At 37.6% G+C, this 22,907-nt stretch overlaps 1 protein-coding gene across 1 annotated transcript in view; it reads right to left on the bottom strand.

Annotated features, from left to right (window-relative positions):
- Positions 1-22,907, bottom strand: part of uggt1 (UDP-glucose glycoprotein glucosyltransferase 1) — a 234,292-nt gene that overhangs the window by 169,740 nt on the left and 41,645 nt on the right. The window contains 3 exon segments of the mRNA XM_051921917.1: positions 9,505-9,583; positions 9,744-9,840; positions 22,064-22,238. Coding sequence (XP_051777877.1) covers positions 9,505-9,583; positions 9,744-9,840; positions 22,064-22,238 — 351 coding nt within the window.

The raw sequence follows: 22,907 nt of genomic DNA, 5'->3' as shown, positions 1-22,907 counted from the left end.
CATCTTAGAATGTTGTAAACTCCAGTGAAAACGGCAAGAAAATGGCAACAAATTAAATGAGACAGCAGCAATATTACCCTTAGAAGTGTAGGAAATTCATTTAGAGAAATTGAGCTGATTAAATTTGAAGAAAAAGTGGAAAAACTGAGGTGTTCTAAAACTTTTGATCTGTCATGTATGATGGTCAGGAAGCTTCTAAAAGTCAGACGGTGTTCGCAGGAAGAATACTTCCTACACTCCGTCAAACCAGGACTACAGTCATCAGCATTTCTCACTGAAGAACTGGATGATGACCTTCATTGTTCCAATGGATACTCTTCGTCCTGGATTTGTATGTATAAATGATTATACTACAATGTAAATTGGAAGTGAAAGCTAAATTTTAAAGCAAGTTAAATATATAAATATTAGAGCAGCTGATTAATCGATGCATGTATTCAGCGCTTCAAGAATTTCTGCAATTAATTTTTTTTTTTTTCACACAACCCCTAAATATGTTAATTAATCTGGTTAATTTGACAGCATTTACATGCAGTTAATAAAGCAGTGGCAAATGAATCCAAGTAATAATAGTAGTACAGGGTCCCCGGCAATGATCGTTTCCCAAGTTGCTTTTTAATAATCTTCATCCACAAACATCAGTAAAGTTGCTACCCGTTACTTATAATACAGGACTATCTTGTACTGGAATATAAAATACTGCGTACCCTACTGAATCAATAAGGGACATTATCCATCCCATATTTTTGTGTACATCACTTCACATATACCATAGCTCTTCAAGGTGCAGAGAATAACAAACAGTTAAAATCAAACCAGTTATACAAGCAGAGGGAGTGAGTTTCATTTCTGTGGTGCACTAATGTTGCAGACACACAAGCTCTGAGCCGTCTGTGAGATGAACAGAGGTGGAAAAAAAAGTCATATCGCACAGTTTAACAGAAAGTCCAGAACTACACAATACACACAAAGTAAATATTACTATGGTGATATCTGCTAATACTAGTCTGCCCATAAAAGAGGCTGTCAAGGTATAGGTCTGAGTAAAAGACAGAATGTCAGTGTATCAGGCCTGTCCCTGAGGGATATTTGACCTAAAACAACATAGTGTAGGCGCTACACATTTCCGAGCAGCTAAAGAGCAGATGACACAGAGTGGAATCGCTCATTTCTTTATACCTCACCTCAGACTTCCCCCAAAGCGGAAACGCTAAGTTGTTGTTTAATTAATTGCATGTTGCCTACTGTAGCCTACATTATAACCTTAACTAGACTACATTATACTGTAACCAATAAAACTAGGCAATAATTAGTGCAAATTGATCATGCCTAATATTTCCATCCACTTAGGCTGAAGTCTAAAAATGGTTAAATTTATTTTGTAATTTGTCAGCAATACAGTCTATGAGAAAGTGCAATTTAAAACATCAACATGAATAACTATCATGTTATCCTGTATGGTTCATAACCTTTTGTACATATTTAGAAGTTTTTCTTTTAAGTCTGTCTTGCTTTATCTTATCATCTTTCTTGATCTGCAATGGAGTAGTAATGAATGTTGTAATATTCCTTTTTTATGTTTGTTCAAAGAAATAGATTTATTTTAATTGCAAAAACAGGTTTCATATCTCTACTTGAAAAAAAAAAAATACTGCAACGGAAAAGTACCTAACTATATATATTAGTACCTAACTAAATAACATATTTTAGTTTTTGTAAGTAATGAGTAATAAAATTAAGTTAATTTTAAAAGCAACTTTTCCAAACACTGGTCCCTTGTGTACATTTTCTGTATTTGGATATCATCCCTTGAACATCCAGTGCAAATAAACTGGTATGATTAAGCAAAGGGTTGAATAGTCAGAAATTCAATAGTATCTTATGTTTCATCTTCATATCATTTAAAGTCAGAATTATTGATACAACCAATCAAAGTGCTAGACTAATTTGCGTTGTTATGTGTCTCAAAACAAAGCTTCCTTTGAGCTGTTGACTAACTAGTGTTTCACTGTTTATTCAATTGTTTGTTACATAAAACTGTTAATAAACTAAAATAATTTAATATGCATAGGCAAGTGATTATTAAAACTGTTTTGTATTAAAAATCAGACTTAGTTACACTTTATATAAACATATTAATATGCTTGAAGGAAATCCAATAAATTGCAGTTAATACCATTCATTTCAATGAAAATGTGTAATTTTGCATTTAATCACAATTAAAAAATGTAATCAAACAGCAGCCCTAATAAATATATATTTTTTGTATGATATTTCTCATCTTATGGTTACTGATGTGGTATATGTACAGGTTCAAGTACAGTAGGTGCTGCATTTCTAAAAAAAGAACACATTCCTAGGAAGCAAGAACGCCCTGCTGGAGACACATGCAAAGTTTGTTTTTACTACAATTTGTTCTGCATCTAAGTTTCTAGTATCTTTGATGGACTAGTTTGAATAGGGTCAGTGAATACTGGAGTGCTAGTATAAGCTGGTTAAGAAGAGGAAGGTATTTCTGCTTCATGCGTTTAGCAATGGTTTCGTTAATTTAACACAGACTGTGTAAATTATACTCTGAAATGGCTAATTAATGTTGCAACAGTTTAACTCACACTTTCAGTCAAACAACAAATGTTAATATTTAATTAACTCTTCTGTTTGCAGAAAATCCAGTTTAGAATTTATTTAATTAAATATACCTATACCATTATAACTTCACTTCCATCCTGTCTAATGCAAAGTTTACCCCTCCAGTTTCATCAACCAAATTTAGATTTTTTGGCACATGAACACACTTCCTGCTATAAACACCAAAATAGCATCTAAACTTTTTATCAGAACTGAAATCTACATTTCTCACATTATGATTCCAATTCTCATAACTTAGCATGAATATGGATGTTTAATATAGATTTTTGAAGCCAATTAACATCATGACCCTGTGACTAAAGTTAACATCAATGGATGAAAACCCACAGAAGACAACATCATTGGAGCTCAAGCCAGCTGGCATGCACAATTTCACAGTGGGTGAGGGCTAGCTTTCTTTAGGAAAAAACATTTAACAAAAAAATCTTACTTTAAGAAACCTCTGCAGACTTCTTGAGATCTATAGATACATAGACTACTATGTTAAAATAGTGCTGTAAACATGATGCCACGTGTGTATTATGGATACCTGTCTAATACCGCCTGTGTAAACACCATAACGAGATGTACACATTATACAAACATAGTCACTTCAACCACTACCAATGTGCATCAGTCACCTGGATAATGTGATGGCAGATATTTTTACACCACTACACTCACCACATTTTAGCTATTAGGTTGTGAAGTGGTGAAAGGTAGACAGCCAGTTAGGGACAAAATAACCAGGCCATGGTGGACATCAGGAAACACCCCACCTCTTTATGAAAGAAGCCCAGGGATCTTTAGTGAACACACCCATGGCTAGGAGAAGGACAATATCTTTAATTCCTTTCTTTTGGGTATTTTAATTCTTTGATCGCTAAGGTAATTTGAATATGTTTCCTCTCTTTTTTTCTTCATGTAAACTAATTCCTAATTTTCTTTATGCATCAGTTTCAATATACAGAAACAAATTCAGTAAACTTCAACTCCGCATGAGAAAGAAGAATCAATGGTTTATTGCGACATCCACACTGATTGCACTTCTGTTGATCTAACTGGATTTTGTCACTCTCACAGTTCTTTTGCAGTCTCTTAGACATTATAGCTTACTCATCAGCTCATTAAGACGGTCGCACAATTCACCACCTTATTCCATGAAAAATTATTCTCATTAAAATATGCTCAACTAAGTTTGTTTTCCTTTGCCAACTTTACCCTCACTTTATTGAATACTATTGTATTTGCTGTAAATAGGAAACTTTCCTAACTGTATAGCTCAGTCCTGATACTTATCACATGTAGTCGTTCAAATCAAAACTAGACTGCTTCAAACTTAACACCCTTGCTTGTAGGCTGAAACAATTATGATAAAGTGTGATCCGTCTCTGTGTTACTAAAAGAACTCTCATCTTCCCCCCACCATCAGTTCAGAAAATTTCTTGTAGCAACCATGGTTAATACATCAGTAGTATAACATGCAAGAAAACTGTAAAAAAAAGCTCTTTAACTTGGCACAATCTTCCAAGTCACTATTTAATTAATCACAAAGTTTAGCTACTTTTCAATGTGTCCCATTTTGACCCTGTTACTTCTTCCCCATTGTTTTTAAGTAACTTGCAACCTGTTTCTCTAATATCTCGCACCTTTTCTCCCAATAAAGACAATCTTCTTTCTGAATCCTGTATCCACCAACCCTTTAAAGTCTTGCTACAGTGAGATTACTTAATTTATCACATACACAATAAATCTGTTCATCTTTATTCTTTCTGCTACCAGTTTGAGCATTCTGAAGTACTACCAGGGGTGTCGAACTCCGGACCTGTAGGGCCACAGTGGCTGCAGGTTTCATTTAAACCCTTCTCCTAATCAGTGACCAGTTTTCACTGCTAATGAACTCATTTGCCCTTTGTTTTAAAAGCCCTGTTTTTAAGGATTCAGTACTCTGAATTGATTAATTTCTTCATTAAATGACAGCCAAACAGAAATGAGATGTAAAACGAGCCAACAGATGACCAGCTAAATTGGGTCTTCAAACTCCAACCAATTTCACTCCAACCAGTTTCTTAATGAGAAGCGGATTCTTGCTGTTAATTAAACTCTTTCTGTAATTCCATGGCTTGTTGCTGCTCTCATTCTGCCACAGCAGACATTTCCAAAATTGTTGATTTTCTGTTATTTCTAAGAACACCGTGAAAATGTTTTGGTGATCTGAGAGATGAGCCTTACTGAGACCTTCACCTATTTTTATTTTCAGATATTGTGGATAGCATGTCATGTGGGCAGCTCATTTTGTGTCTCATTATTGGTTTGCTGCTAATTAAGGAAAAAGAAACAACAAAGGGGCCTGAGTCAAGTTAATTAGCAGCAAAAAAACTGGTCACTAATGAAGAAGATGGTTAGAATGAAAACCTGCAGCCACTGTGGCCCTCCAGGACCGGAGTTCAACACCTGTGTACTAGAGTACTAGACTAACTGACATATTTCTCAACCAGCTTAGTCGCCTAAAGGCATCTTTTGATAGAGATTAAATTTTTACGCATCATCCCATTGGGATGTATCTCAGTTTTATATTTGTCACAGCACTGTTCAGTATCTCTTCATTGCAATTGCCACTGAGATTACAGATTCATCTGCATGACGCATGTGTATACTGATGATATGAAGTTTACTATGAGAAGACCATGTTTAGATATTTAAGCTCACTCTTCCTTAATGGCAGTATAACTATTAGCAAAACTGATTATGTATCTCAAGAACCCAGCCACAGGGGATACACAAACCAGTGTGTTTCTTCATGCCAGTCCCAAGCCCAGATAAATGGGGAGGGTTACGTCAGGAAGGGCATCCGGTGTAAAATTTTGCCAAATCAATATGCAGACAACAATACAAATTTCCATACCGGATTGGTCGAGCACTGGGTTAACAACGACTGCCACCAGTACTGTTAGCCAACAGGGTGCTGGCGGAAATTGGGCTACTGTTGGCCGAACAAGAAGAAGAAGGAGAAGAAGAGGGGGGAGAGGTGTCTAGAGGCAGGAGGAAGACAAAGAGAGTGGAACCGAGGGTAGAGAAAGTTAGCAGATATGATGGAGAGAAGGAAGGTTGAAATATTGTTCGTGCAAGAGACTGAATGGAAGGGGAGTAAGGCCAGGTGGATCAGAGGTGGATTCAAATTGTTCTATCATGGTGTGGATGGGAGGAGAAATGGGGTAGGTGTTATTCTGGATGAACAATATATCAAGTGTGTTTTGGAGGTGAAAAGAGTGTCAGACAGAGTAATGATTACGAAGCTGGAAATTGGAGGTGTAATGATGAATGTTGTTAGTGCAAATGCCTGGCAAGTTGGGTGTGCGATGGATGAGAAAGTAGATTTTTGGAGTGAGCTGCATGAAGTGATAGACAGTGTACCCAAGGGACAGAAAGTGGTGATTGGAGAGGATTTCAATGGACATGTTGGTGAAGGGAACAGAGGAGAAGAGGAGGTGATGGGTAGGTATGGTGTCAAGGAGAGGAATAAAGAAGGTCAGATGATAGTGGATTTTGCAAAAGGACGGACATGGCTGTGGTGAATATGTATTGTAAGAAGAAGGAGGAACATAGGATGACATACAAGAGTGGAGGAAGATGCACACAGGTAGATTACATCCTATACAGAAGAGTCAATCTGAAGGAGATTAAAGACTGCAAAGTGGTGGCTGGGGAAAGTGTAGTTAAGCAGCATAGGATGGTGGTCTGTAGGATGATGCTGGAGATCAAGAAGAGGAAGAGACTGAGGGCAGAGTCAAGGATCAAATGGTGGAAGTTGAAAAAGGAAAATTGCAAGTTTGAGTTTAGAGAGAAGGTGAGACATGCTCAGGGTGGTAGTGAAGAGTTACCAGACAGTTGGGAAACTACAGCAGATGTAGTAAGGGTGACAGCAAGAAGGGTGCTTGGCGTGACATCTGGACAGAGGAAGGGATGGCAAAGAAGAAGTGGGATAGTCAGAGAGATGAAGAAAGTAGACAAGAGTACAAGGAGATAAAGCGCAAGGTGAAAAGAGAGGTGGCGAAGGCTAAAGAAAAGGCGTATGATGAGTTGTATGAGAGGTGGGACACAAAGGAGGGAGAAAAGGACATGTACCAATTGGCTAGACAGAGGGACTGAACTGGCAAAGATGTGCAGCATGTTAGGGTAATAAAGGATAAAGATGGAAACATACTCACAAGCGAGAAGAGTGTGTTGAGCAGATGGAAAGAGTACTTTGGGAGGCTGATGAATGAAGAGAACGAGAGAGAGAAGAGGTTGGATGATGTGGAGGTAGTGAATCAGCAAGTGCAACATATTAGCAAGGAGGAAGTAAGGACAGCGATGAAGAGGATGAAGAATGGAAAGGCCGTTGGCCCAGATGACATACCTGTGGAAGTATGGAAGTGTTTAGGAGAGATGGCAGTGGAGTTGTTTAATGGAATCTTGGAAAGTGAGAGGATGCCTGAGGAGTGGAGAAGTGTACTGGTGCCGATATTTAAGAATAAGGGGGATGATCAGGACTGTAGTAACTACAGGGGAATAAAATTGATGAGCCACAGCATGAAGTTATAGGAAAGAATAGTGGAAGCTAGGTTAAGAAATGAGGTGATGATTAGTGAGCAGCAGTATGGTTTCATGCCAAGAAAGAGCACCACAGATGTGATGTTTGCTCTGAGTGTGTTGAAGGAGAAGTATAGAGAAGGCCAGAAGGAGTTGCATTGTGTCTTTGTGGACCTGGAGAGGAGCTGTAGTATTGTATGAAGAAGTCGGGAGAGGCAGAGAACTACTTAAGAGTGGTACAGGATATGTACGAGGGAAGTGTGACTGTGGTGAGGTCTGCAGTAGGAGTGACAGATGCATTTAAGGTGGAGGTGGGATTATATCAGGGATCGGATCTGAGCCCATTCTTATTTGCAATGGTGATGGACAGGTTGACAGACGAGATTAGACAGGAATCCCCACGGACTATGATGTTTGCTGATGACATTTTGATCTGTAGCGAAAGTAGGGAGTAGGTTGAGGAGACCTTGGAGAGGTGGAGATATGCTCTGGAGAGGAGAGAAATGAAGGTCAGTAGGAACAAGACAGAATACATGTGTGTGAATGAGAGGGTGGTCAGTGGAATGGTGAGGATGCAAGGAGTAGAGTTGGTGAAGGTGAATGAGTTTAAATACTTGGGATCAACAGTACAGAGTAATGGGGATTGTGGAAGAGAGGTGAAAGAGTGCAGGCAAGGTGGAATAGGAGGAGAAGAATGTCAGGAGTAATTTGTGACAGACGGGTATCTGCAAGAGTGAAAGGGAAGGTCTACAGGATGGTAGTGAGACTAGCTATGTTATATGGGTTGGATACAGTGGCACTGACCAGAAAGCAGGAGACAGAGCTGAAGGTAGCAGAGTTAAAGATGCTCGGATTTGCACTGGGTGTGATGAGGATGGACAGGATTAGAAATGAGTACATTAGAGGGTCAGCTCAAGTTGGACGGTTGGGAGACAAAGTCAGAGAAGCGAGATTGCGTCGGTTTGGACATGTGCAGAGGAGAGATGCTGAGTATATTGGGAGAAGGATGCTAAGGATACAGCAGCCATGGAAGAGGAAAAGAGGAAAGCCTAAAAGAAGGTTTATGGATTTGGTGAGAGAGGACATGCAGGTGACGGGTGTAACAGAACAAGATGCAGAGACCAGAAAGATGTAGAAAAAGATGATACGCTGTGGCAACCCCTAACGGGAGCAGCCGATAGAAGATGAAGAAGATTATGTATCTTAAGCTAAAGTCATTTTAAAAAGCATGACTCTTTACTGAATCTTGGTTCCTAAAAACTTCATTGTACTCAACACTCAGGTCAGCTTTGATTATCCATCTATCCATCCATTTTCCAACCCGCTGAATCCGAACACAGGGTCACGGGGGTCTGCTGGAGCCAATCCCAGCCAACACAGGGCACAAGGCAGGGAACCAATCCTGAGCAGCCAACCCACCGCAGGATACACACAAACACACCAAGCACACACTAGGGCCAATGTAGAATCGCCAATCCACCTAAACTGCATGTCTTTGGACTGTGGGAGGAAACCGGAGCGCCCGGAGGAAACCCACGCAGACACGGGGAGAACATGCAAACTCCACGCAGGGAGGACCCGGGAAGCAAACCCGGGTCTCCTAACTGCGAGGCAGCAGCACTACCACTGCGCCACCGTGCCGCCCGCTTTGATTATCTAACCATTTATAAAAATAAATAGAAACAGACTTGAACCTTGTCTGATGAAAAAGCCTTAATGACTTACAAAATACTATGAATAACAAATCCTCACTCCATTTTTCTTCTGAAGAAATACTGTCATGCTTACTGGTTGAACTATTGCAACCTTCTTTAAAACTATATTCTTGTATAAAATTTTAACACAAAAAAATGTTGCTAGAATCATGACAAACAATGCATAATGCCAAAAGTGGCTTGATAGGGCTGCTGAATAGGGGGAGTAGGGTCTTCAATTCAAAAGCTCAATTTCACTAGATTGTACTTCAGTTTTGCGCACTACTCTGATTTTTGAGAAATACCTATTTTATAATATTTTAGTGAAAATGGGATTTTTTTTTCATAGGGGTTTTAATACTGTTTGCTGTTTTTCTGTGTTGTTCCTTGCTGACTCCCATTAAACTCCATTGTATGAGAATCTTTGTTATCTACAGTTTCCATGAAAACACGAGATTAAAATTTTTTCTTTGCCATCACTACAAACACAGTTTAAGAAAGTCTTCCTCTAATTATCTTGCTAATTTCTTAATTATTTTGAAATTGTATGACGTTGTTTATAAACTGTGTAGCATAAAACACACATAAATTAATTCTTATATGCTTTTACCTAAGTTTTCCAAACAGGAATCCATGAACTTCATCTACTGGATCATTTTCTCCAAACATTGTAGCATTCACCTCTCCACCTTAAAAAAATGGTGTGAAACATGTTAAGCAACATACTAAATCTTGAACTCAACTACAACCAGAAGAGATCAAATCCTTTTATTTCCATATCAGTACATCACTAATGAAAATGTAACCACTTTACTATAAAAAAAGAAACAAGAATCATATTAAATTTACCTTGAACTTGAGTATCATCCTTTGCTTTGTATTCTTGGTTTTTGATTGCCAGTTCAACACCATATCCAGAGAGGAAAACTTTATTTGTATTTGGATTCTACAAAAAAAAAAATGTAGGTGACTAGGATTCTAACATCTTCAGCTACATTAACAACATGCCTATGTACATTATAAGGAATATTTTTTTTTTTTTTTATTCTATTACGTTCTTAGAAAAATTAGAAACAAAAAGGCTTATAATTTTCATTACCATTAAATTTGATTTACTATGTTCAACAAATATGTGGATTGGGGAACAAAGATAAGAAGCTTGAAATATTATAATAAATATTTTTTTACATTGACATGCCCTCCAAAACACACAGAGAATAATCAGGTTTAAGGCCACAGGATTGTTGATTATTATAAAATAAAGTACAATCACCAGATAGCACTAATACTGTTAGTTCTCTGAACCTTTACCTTGTAAGCAATTCATTAATATATATTGTTATTATTTATTTCCATACAAATGGCGAAAATGTAAGTAAAGGAGAAATTAATTTTAATTTGTATGTAGTGCTAAAATGAATTTATATTGCCAGATAATGCTACTCTAGACACAATAATATAAAAGGAAATATCCAGCAAAAGGCTGACTGAGGCAGGGTAAATTCTTATATCAGACCTTAAAAGCAGGTGTCAAGCATCTATACAACCTCTACAAAAAACTGTCCAAGGAAATTCTACCAGGACCAGGTGTGAGTAAAGAGACAGAATGAAGCGACACTGAAAGTCACCTGAGACAATACTAGCTGCAGTATAGGCTGATTTGTCTATGGCCAAAGAAAAGACCACTCTGATGATGTTACATACCACGAAAGCATGTTTAATGCAGCTCCAAGCACTAGATGCACTAATAAGTTGGGAGGAAAGTTAGGGTACACAGTCAAGACAACAAGGGACAAAGAATATCCTGACTGTACTTTCACTAGGACGGGTAGGTAAGCTGATCTTTAAAGTCAAAAACAAATCTGTTAAATGTGTTCATTAATAAAAGATGCAAGTAAATCAGCAGCAACTTAAGAAATTCAACTGCAAATGCTTAATATTAAGATAGGAAGAAAAAATGTAATCAAGAATGGTTGTTTGAGAATTTCACTGACGGTGATATTTATGAACGAATTGTGGTTCTGGCTAAAACAACGGATACTGTCAACATACATTTCTATTGGTGAATTTTTGTATACATTTTCAAAACAGGCCACAAATATCCAAGGAGTTAATGACTTAACCTCAAGAGGAGAGCAATACTGGTATAGCATCACAACAAAACAGGCTTAAATAACTGGAACAAAACAGACACACACAATGGTAGAAATTTCAAAAGGAAACAAAGTATTGGAACATTTTGCTAAAACAAAAAATAAAATGTAACACATAGATGAGCTATTAACAGTCCAATCAGTTCAAGCACTCTGTCAAAATTATCTACTCTTTTAAAAAAAATCACTGAAGCCCACTAGATATTATCAATAACTTGTTTGGAAACTACAGTCACATATTGATTATCTTTCTGTTTTTATTTTGAATCTGATTAAAAAATTTTTTAACATGCTTACTATTGATATACTACATATCTCTCAATAATAAGAAAATAAAAGGTGTCAGCTGCCATAATAAACAGAATATCTGATCAAAATAAAAAATGTAATAATTGATATTTTACAAATATCAATCAATAATCTCATACCTATCCGTGCTTTAAAAATCTGAACAGACATGAAAACATTTTGTAGCATTTTAACCGTCAGATAGCCAATAGTCTTTATTTAAACTTTCACAAAAGACACACTTGAGATTTCACATGCATCTAGGTAATTAAGTGTGTGAAACACAGAATCCACTGGGAGTATTCCTTATCAGATTCACTAAGAGGGCACCTTTTCCTGGACTAAAGCATTTATCAGTGTTTTACTATGAATAAGCTCACACTTTTATTTTAATATTAAGTAACTAATCATCAAAGTAAACAAAATGTGTTTAACAAATTATTTTAAAAACGTAATAAGTCTAGCAGCCCAAAATAGTCCACACATTTTTAAACTAGCTCACAATGGAATAGTGTCATGTTGGCTGGAGCCTATTGTGGCTACATCAGATGCATGAATTTAGTATTATTTAGTCTTAAAAAAAATAAAGTTATAAAAATAAGAAAATTAAAAGTGTGTTACAAAAATCACAAATTTCTATTGTATTATCAATAAACTCGTTGGTGTAATTTAGCAGCAGCCTTTTCAAATATTGTGAACTTTAAATAAAATATGTCTGTCTGTCTGTCTACAATATTTTTGACGAGTTGTGCCTATGTAATTATTTACCCATGACTTAATTTAATTATAGCATTAAATAATAGAATAGCTTATCTACTGTATACACCTATCTATTTATTCAGTGCCAGATTTTTGGTACTTACAATCTGCACCACAATATCTTGTCCATAAAAAAAATCATGAATGGGGAGGTGTGGGAATTCTTATTGAGGAGGATGCCATAATAATGGGGGATTAATCCATTAATTTGGCAAGGCTCCTACTTTACTTACTTTACCTTTCTCTGCTGTGGGAGGCGGGTCTCTGACATTTAGATTTCTATCAAGGTAAGTGAGGCACACTCATTTTAAGAAACAGAATACAATTTATTGATAAACATAAAGAGTACAGAAATATAACTGCATATAAATATTGACATAGAAGACTGGAGGCAGGCAGACTAGACAGACAAACATATAACATACAGGCTGGCTGTTTAATAGTATTTAGAGTTCTACATTATCTTGGTGCAGGTAAATAGATTTACAATACCAAGTCTTTACGGATGATGTCAGATGTTGTGTGGAATTGTGCTTTGTTGTTGTTCCGTACTCCAGTGGAATATTCCTCATGCATTGGAGTGCACTCTTTCTATTTGCTGCATGATCCTTGTCAGTGCTGTGTTGCTTCTTCCTCTGCTTGCTTTCTGTTGTTAGGCTCTTTCCAGTGGAGCCTCTGGAGAGATGTCTGGTCACTTCTAATTTACACCTTTGTTATCTGATGAAGTCCAGATATATCCTGGTACAAGCTGGAGTTTAGTCGCTTAGTTTGGAATGCAAGTGGGGGTTTTCTACAGCTGGGTGACTGCACCCTGTTAAATCTGCTTTCTTAACTGGTCTGGTATACCACTAAAGAATAGCAGAATGATCTGTAGAGAACAACACCCACACTGAATGGCCTCAACTGCATAACATGTTTGCCAACACAAATACTAAGACCAAGTAGCACACAGCAGCACCCGGAGAATCCCCATACTCCTGCAGCACCTTCCACAAATTACTGCATAGTACACAGGCATTAGGTTTTCCAAAGTCAAAAACACACATAGACAGGTATAGCAGATTCTCATAACCTCTCAAATATATATTGAAAGGTAGAGAGTTGATCCATTATTGCCAATTCTGAACATAATACACATTGCTCCATCTAGATACAGGGACTGGAGAGACATTTTTGGTACAGGAATGTGCTGCCTTAAAAGTTGGAACACACCCACTTGTGCCCTTTTTAAACCCATCTCTCTCTAATAATAAGTACTTTTTATTTCTGGACCTCTATCAATGAGCCACTAGTGACCTTTGGAATCTCTGCACCTCCAACTCCATCCAAACAGTATGTATGCACCAGGTTTAAGTATACCTCAAAGTACTATCGATGATATCCAGAGGTTATGTCAACATTTAATCACCCTTGCTAAGTTACAAAATGGTTTATGAAAACCTTTTCAATGCTGTCTAACAATAATGGCCATAACAACCTTTACCTACATATGTGGCATAATTATGGTTACTACCTTTTTGGCGCCTCTTATTCAATTCTGATGCACAGAAGAGCTCTCTTTTCACTTTGATAGCTTCCTTTACTTTTGTATTCCACCAACAGGTCCAAGGGTTGCCACCATGACAGGGACATTTTGGAAGTTGCCCTTTGTAAGTGCCTCCACTACCGACATTTTTAAACGTGGTCAATTAGGCTTCACGGAGGATGCAGTTAGTCATTCTCAGTACAACCTCATTAACCATGTGGGTTTTCCAAATCTGCTCCTCTAGGTCTGCACCAATCTAGTACTAAGTAAATGATCAGTTGACAGCACAGCTGCTCTATTTAAACAAAGCCTCCAGAAAATACAGTTTCAGATCAGATGACTTGACTATAAGTCAACCACTGATATCTGGCTTATGGTACTCTGGTACCAAGTGCACATATGAGCATGTTTTTTTTTTATGGATAATCCATGGCTATTACAGAAATTCAGTAACAATTCACCATTCTGCTTCACATCAGGCAGGCCATTATTCCCAATTACACCCCTCTAAGTATTTATTCATGCCCCAAAACAGCTATGAAGCTCTACCAGTCAGCCTACAGAGTCACCAGATGGTTACCATTTAGCATCCCTTAAAAACGGCAAATACTCGGATTAGTTGTTCTGTGCGCATACACAAAAAACAGTTAATTTTTTTCCCATTCTGCAACCAAATTAACACTGAAGCGATCCTCAGGTCCACCAGAATAAACTTAATTATACAACACCAAGATGGGGGCTTGTGATTATTCTCACACCCACCCAAGGCCTCCTCCATGGGACAACTCCAGAGTAGGGGAGAGAAACTACTCTTCATTGTGGATTTGAAGTCCATTTCCAATGCTTTGAACAGAGGTGAGTCCACCCATATCTAGCCAGTATTTTTCAACCTCCAACTTGAGTTCTGGTTTGTTCCAAGCAAATGAAAATAATATACAAAGCAAATACTTCTTTCAATATGCTACAAAATGTACTGTATATTTATTGAGTGCTTATACCAAACCTTCTTGACCCTTTATTCAACTAGCAAGCATAAGCAACATTAAAGTGCCTTTTTGTAACCAAGTTCAAACTTACTAAATAAAGCTTTTATAATAGAAAACATAATTTTATATACCTCCACAGACTTTTATCGATTTTATGATGTTAGAGTTCTTCTAAGAGCAGGTTCACAACATAATACCTTTATTAGGCATTTAAATAAAAACAATCATGCAAATAAATTGTTCCAGGATTTTTCTTTTTGTTTTTTTTTGTTTTTTTAAATCACACACACACAGACAAACAGCTCTTGCTACTTTGCTGTTCCTTTTACCAAAAGAGATTAGGGAGATGTGTTTTACTAACTGAGAATACTAAGCTCTTTAAGTATGAGAAGCACTTGTCTGAATAGACAGAAAAGCAAAGTAATTATCCTACAAAAGCAATGCTGAAATAATTATAAAAATGAAACTGCTCTAGAACATTTTTGCTTGCCTACTTAAAGTAGATTAGTTTTAGTCTACAATACTGGCTTAATAGTATTTTTTGCACCATCTCTGAAGAGAATTACTAAGACTTTTATATTATTTTACAACTTTTAGTATTTTACAATTATACAACATACAAAACTCACTCTTTTTTTGATTGAACATTGTTCATTTACTTCACAACCACAGCTCTAATGGACAGTATAAACAACATACTGTGGATTCAGAAAGTATTCATATCCCCTTAATTTCTGTATACATAATTGTGGTGTAGATTTAATTTTAAATGGGCAGGATTGGAATTTTTCTTCATCAATCTACACTCAATAACTTATAATGACAAATAGAAAATGTTTTTAGAAAGGTTTGCTAATTAATTAAAAATCAAAAACTGAAGTCTCTAATTCATACAAGTATTTACCTTTAATTCAGTAATTTGCAGAAGACCCTTTTGTAGCAGTTACAGCTTTGTATCTTCTTAGGTAATTCTCTACAAGTTTTGCACAGCTGGAATTAGGCTGCTTACCCCATTCTGCCTGGCAGATCCTCTCAAGCTCCATTAGACTGGATGGAAAGCATCTGTAAACGGCCATATTAAGCTGTGTCCACAGATATTCTACAAGGTTCGAGTCTGGTCTTTTGCTGGGTCACCCAATGACAGACTGAGGCTTGTCTCGAAAAGATTTGGCTCTATGCTTTGGGTCACTGTTGTGCTGAAAGGTGAACTGTCACTCAACCTGAAGTTGCATTCACTTTGAAGATAGTTTTCTTTAAGGACATCTGTGCTACATTTATCCTTTCCTCAATTCTGAATAGTCTTCCTGTCCCTACTGCTGAAAAGCACCCCCATAGCATGATGCTTCCACTATCATGCTTGACCATAGGATGGCATTAGGCAGGTGATTAGCGGTGCATTGCTTTTAACTGACATAGTGCTTGGGGTTCTGTCTAAAGAGTTCAATTTTTGCCTCATCGAATAAGAAATTCTTTTTTGTCATGCTCTCAAGAATCTTTAAATGCTGTTTGGCATATTCCAAACCGGCTGTCATATGCCTTTTACTTAAGAGTGTCTTCTGAGATTGTCTGACAGATTCTCCTATCTTAGCAGTGGATATCTGAAGTTCTGTGAGTAACCATTGGGTTCTTGATCACCTCCATGACCATGCCTGGTTACTCAGTTTGGCAGGACGGTCAACTCTAGGAAGAATCGAGGTGGTTCCAAACTTCTTCCATTTCACAATTTGAAGCCATTATTCCAGAAACACTTAAAGCCTTTGAAATGGTTTCATACTAGGGAATCCAGAAACTGCTGTGATTCCTGGGAAAACGAGAACGGCCAAGCTTGCATATATAGCGTGTAAAAGTGTAAAAATCGATCAAGAAATAACAGAGTTATACTTGAAAAATAATTAAGTGGCACGGTTTTTTGGCCCACGGTGTAGTGTGCTGCCGATTAATTCAGTCAACAACAGACCAGCAGCACTCAATCTCCCGGCTGACTGAGCACAGTGGACTGGGAGGAGTCTGCACTCTGCAGCTCACGAATACCGGGACTGGGCAGAGTTCATTGATGTCTGTGCTGTTGACAGCTTTGAACAACAACTTGAAATTGCAATGCATCAGTCTGTTGCATTCGCATTATCTGTGTCAAGAAACTTGCCACCACAGAATGATGACAAGAAACTGGATGCATCAGTAAAAGCTGAAATGGCGGTGTTTCAGAGCAACGGCAAGTGTGGGCGTTGTTTAGAACAAGTGTATCAGTATCTGATGACTGTGCCACCTACTTCAGTGGAGGCACAGCATGCTTTCTCAGCAGTTGGCGTACTCTGCACGAAGGTGCACTCTCGCCTTGACAACCGCACGCTCGACACATTGTGCTTTCTACACTCATATTACCGCAACTAACTAGATACATGTACTTATATGACAGCATGAACTGCTTGTAGTTAAGGTTAGTCTTTTATTGGTGTCAACGTATTGTAGTAGTTTTATTAAAAATAAAGTGTTGCTCGTTCTAAAACCATTCACATGTGAGATGCCCGTGCACTGTGTCATTCCCGGGAGTCCGGGATTCCTGGGAATGACATGCGGGATTCCCGAACTCCCAGGAATGGATAAACCCATCCGGGAATGGATTCCCTATTTCATAACCTTTTCCTGATTTACACCTCACAACAATTTAATTGCAGAGGTCTATAGAGAGTTCCATGGTCTTCTTGGCTTGGCTTTTGCCCCGACATGCAGCATAAATTGTGGGACCTTATATGCGCAGGTATGTGCCTTTCTAAACTATATCCAATCAATTTAATTTGCCAAAGATGGACTCCAGTCATGTTCTAAACAGATAAGGGATAATTAAAGCAAACGGAATGCAACTGACCACAATTTGGAGGGGCACAGCAAGGGGTCTGAATACTTATATAAATTTGAGTTTTGATTTTTAATAAATTTGTAAACCTTCCTGAAAACATCTTTTCACTTAGTCATTATTGTTTACTGAGTGTGAATTGAGGGTGTAAAATGGCAAATTTATTAATTTAATATTATATCCTCGACTAATTGTTCAATATTTTTTCCCCCGATTAGTCATGATTATTTCATGCCTGACTATTTTGATGCCAGCGACCTGTGGTTGCACATCCTGTTCTGGGCTCCAGTGCATGTCTTCCTTCATCTGCTGACGTCTGTCTACCTGTGAAAGTCACCCTGATGTCTCAGCATTAACATGATTAAAATTAATAATAATCAAATTAAAATAACAACCAGTGAAACATATGAATTTGAAAATAATCAGGTGTTTTATATTAGTGTGACCTTCACAATAAAAAAGAAAAACATTAAACAACACAAACTAAAGTGCACATAGTCTTTAAGCAAAAAAAAAGTGCATTTAACTTAACCAAAAATGGCCACTGGTGTATCTTAAAGTCAAAAAGTTTAAATAAAGCTTCAATTCAAATAAAATAAAACAATAATGTACAGTTTATAAAAGATTCAGTTCATATATTCCTGATTGCAGTGCAGGAACGTGAGCATTTCAACATGCTTTGGTGTGAAGCTGGCTCTCTTCTTTGAGACAATGTTCCCAGCTGCTGAGAAGAGACACTCAGAGGAGTAGAGGTAGCAGGAATACACAAGAATGATTTTGCAGATAGAGAAAGATGCTTTAATCATAACACTCTGAAGGAAAAGTGTTGTAGTTTATCACATCATGTACTATATTATGCCAAAATAAAAAAAATAACAGACTAAAATATGTACAAGCTAATTACTGATATACTCCAAAACACAAGTTACCTAACGTTAGTTAGAGATGGTTTACTATTCATATGAACTCAAATATTATACGAAATAGAAGAAAAAAAAACTAGGACGGCTCAGCTACTCCTATTCACTCATTTACTATAGCTCCAAACACATTAGCAAACATAACTGAAATTATATTCACTTAACCCTTAAACCGACGTTTACCACCGCAATTTGCCAGCATGCCGGAGCCGAGTATATTCGGAAAAATACATTCGTTGAACCCCGCAACCGGCTAGAGTCAGTTTCCAGTGCAATTTGGAAGCACGCCGAAGCCGAGTATATGAGGCGACATACTGTACATTCGGCGACGTATATTCATTGAACTCCGCAACCGGCTAAAGTTGTTTCACAGTGCAATTTGCCAGCACGCCAGAGCCGAGTATATTTGCCGATGTATATTCATTGAATGCTGCAACCGCCTATAGTCGTGTCTCAGTGTAATTTGCCAGCATGCAGGGGGGCGAGTATATTCGGGAAAGTACATTCATTGAACACAGAGCAATTTGCCAGCATACCGGAGCTTAGTCAGTGCCGTATATTCGTTGAGCAGCCAGCTCACGACCACTGCCGACCCCAGCAGAACTGCAGCACCACTGTCTCTGGGATTCAGCCACTGCACTAGACAAGCCTGCAAGCATCAGCGTTCACCTCTGTGTGTTTGCATGCAGCCAGTTCAAGCGCAGTTGGCTCGGTGATTTACTAAATTTCATCAGTGGCTTCAGTTGCACCTCGAACATATAATAATAGACTATTGCAGTAGTTTTTTTTTATAGTTTTTGCAGTTCGCTTGCAGTGTGTAAAATGATCAGTGTTGCAGTAATTGTGATGCTCTTTGCATGAAAAAAATGTGTTCCATTAAAATTTCACATTTTCTTTGTGAATTGTGATGTTTACTTAAAAAGTGCAGCTAAAAAGTATTTGGCGTCCAGGGGGCATTAACCCCCAAGTATGTGGGATGCTTGCGTTTCAGATGCTCATGCATAGTGGTGGTGCTGCCATGAAAAGAAAGCTCTGCTTTGCATAATCTGCATTGAACTTTTTTTTTTTTCGGTGAAGTGCTCCCACACTTTAGAAAGTTTCTGTCTCAATTTTTTTCCATCTACTTCCCCCTTCTCTATCTGACTCACAATTGCAACCACGTTTATTTTCCTCTACATTCTTCTTCTCCTCAGATGTTCTTCTTTGTTGGAAGGACTGTGTGCCATCTTGAAAAGCAATAACAAACAATACTGCCCCCAGACAGTCATGTAGTGCATTGCAGTTACAAAAACCAATGTGGTTCTTTGACACGTCGACAATAAAAAAATCCGTGTTGACGATTTTTTGTGTCGACATTGTCGATTATGTCGACTAATTGTTGCAGCCCTAGCAGAAAGTGAAGGGGTCTGAATACTGTCTGAATCCACTGTACAAAACAATGGAGTACAAGAATTATGCAAAAGAAAAACATAATTGCTACTTAATATTAAAAAAGCTGCTGGTTATTGTTTATGTCATATTATGTTTAGTATACAAGATAAAAAAAAAATGTGAACCCTTTAAACAATCCCTAATTTTAACTGAATATACTGAATACAATATTATGCTGAAAATTGATACTTGGAAATAAAAAGGAATGCAAAATAAAATATTGATTTTTAGTATTGGAGTACAAATGATAAGACTCATCATCTGTGAATGAAACTCCTCTGCCCAATTCTGCATTTAACACATGCTGTATTTGTCATTTTAGTTTTCCATCTAACCTAAACCATTAACATCTTTACTGTAGTTGTGTGGGTGCAAGAGCTTATGTCAGGATTAACTTGTTGTGGCAACACTACTACATGCTATTTGCAACTGCCCCAGGCACAAACTACATCTTTGGCACCAGGCTGCTTCAGCCTGCCTTTCCAAGCAAACAAATAAGTTCAACATTTAAATGGGAGCATCAGCAACCGTTAGGGGGACTTGAGGGTTGGAGGGAATTTTAACACATTTTTTGTCAGTGTTGCACCCTCAATATAAATCACTTTTGAATTTCCATATTTTGATTTGTATATGAAATTAAAGTGCTGTTTGGGTTGGGGTTTGTTCTACATGTCAGTGACTGTCTAGGTGGTAGAACAGGAAGTTTGGTCTTAATGCATCCTTCCAATATTGAAGAATATTTTAAAGTACAGATCATTATTAATGGTAGGACAATGCCTGGGATTAATCTTCACTATGGTAAGTCATTGTTTGCAAAATTTCCATCTTTCATCTGTTAAAACTGGAACTTTCAGGACTTCATTTTTGGACTTTGTTTATGTTTGTTTTTATCTGCTTACAATTTTTTTCTTGTTTTGTTTTACAAATTGCAATCAATTTATTTCACTGCAATTTACTTTTTTGAATTCTTTTCCCCAAATTATTCTTTGCTTCTGAGCTGTGGGTAGTGAGCCTAGTCTGAGCTGGGAGAAGGCTAGTTATTCTTAAAAATAAAATAAACAGCAGATGTAATCTATGCAAATCTAACTCAACACTTTACAGCAAGGTATTAAGACCTGCACCCTTTCAGAAAGGACAATAGCCCTTCACAGAGTACACCCTTACACCAAGGTAATGTAAAGACATCAGTTAAAGTCCTCTCTCTCTCCATTTATATACTGAAAGAGCTAAATCCAATTTTATGACGACAACAGATTGATGCTGCTAGAATAAGATCTGACTCAAAGGAACCCACCTTGGACAGGAGAAACTCAAAGACACTCACTTATACTTGACCAAATTGAAGTTACTAATTAATCCAACACATGTGCCTTTGAAATACAGAATGACAAAGTCACAGAGAAAACCACATCTCAGAAACCACCATCCGGAAATTACCCTCTTTCTGCCGCAGCCAGGTGTTACGTGGGTGACTCCTTGGCCTGGTCCAGCCACTCGGGTCCTCAACAATGAGGATCTTACGAGCTGGAACATACTCGGGAATCGTGCCACATGGCCGTAGTGCCGTAACTGACGCTCCCTCACAATGCAGGTAATGTGCCTCATTCGGGACTCCATGAGCAACCTCTTGTTTGACACAAAGTCAAAATAATGGTACCCAAGGAGTCTCCGAAGAAACACAGTACCAAAGGAGTCCAGTCTTTGTGTCAGGTCTCTGGATAGCGTCCATGTCTCGCAACCATATAGCAAGACAGGAAGCACCAGAACTCTAAAGACTTGGACCTTCGTCCTTTTGCATAGATAATCGGGAGCACCACACTCCCCTTTCCAGTGACCTCATGACCCCCCCCCACTCTCCCAATCCTTCTACTTACTTCAGAGGAAGAGTCACCAGAGACATGAATGTCACTGCCAAGGTAAGTAAACCTCTTGACAAGGTCGACACTCTCTGCACAGACAGATACATTGCTGATGGCTATGCCTAAGAGGTCATTAAAGACCTGGATCTTGGTTTTTATCCAGGACACTCGCAAGCCCAGACACTCAGACTCTTAGTTTAGGGTCCCGCTAAAATATATCAGTTAATTAGGGCAGAAGAACCACAGATGACAACAAATAAGAGGCCTGGCAAATCATCTTAAGGGAATACAGTGTATTGTCAAAGGCACTGCAATGGGCATGAAAGGTGCTAGCATGATTCCTTACAAAGAAGACTCATTTAAGTAATAAGAAAAGCATTTAAAAGTGAATTACCGCAATGTAATGTCTGAGAACATAGGTAATCTCTCCACGGTTAACCTTTGATACAAGAAGCTGGTGAAACTGGGAGAATTCTTTGGTGCCCATTTCAGCATACAAGATAATTACAGGTGCAACTGGATCTGACAATGTGAATCTGTGATCTCCTTTAAATAAAAAAGGTCTTGGTCTTTAAAAGAAAAAACAAAAAAATTAGTTTTATACATAACATTTACTTGTAACAACTTAATTTCCTTATTCCATTTCATGCAAAATGAGCATAAACAAGGGTTGAGTTCTCTAGAGTAGCTTAACTTACTTTAACACATGAAAACATTTTTATATTTCCCATTTCCACACAGAGATAAATTGCTTAATTAAAACCACATTGTGTGTTCTACAATAAATTTAAAGGAGGCAATATTCTGATAATCTTCAATATTTTTAAAGGGCCACCTTTCCAGATGGGGGTTAATGTTCAAATAACATGCAAGAAGCAAAACAAATTCCTTGTTTTAAATAACTCAAACATTACTTAAAATTTAAATGCTCTCCAATAGACTGCCATCCTATTAAAGGTGGTTTCCTCCATTTCACTAAGCTCTGCTATTATGGGTTTACAACCCCCATGTTCTAAACTGTTTTGATAATGAAATGAGGTTTTTTTTTTAGTGTTAACATAACACATACAGTTTATAGCATAATGCAAACATTTAAACTAGTACTTAGCATTAATCAGTATTAGTACATTTTAAATAATATTTACAGGTTCTCATGAAAAAAATGTACATGCAAAATTCAGCACTGTTTTTCCACTTTGAAAATAATCTTCATCATTTTACCCCTAAATAGTTAAAAG

Source organism: Erpetoichthys calabaricus, chromosome 2 (assembly GCF_900747795.2).
Source record: "Erpetoichthys calabaricus chromosome 2, fErpCal1.3, whole genome shotgun sequence".
NCBI classification, from domain to species: Eukaryota; Metazoa; Chordata; class Cladistia; order Polypteriformes; family Polypteridae; genus Erpetoichthys; species Erpetoichthys calabaricus.
This window is presented reverse-complemented; position numbering and strand designations above follow the sequence as displayed.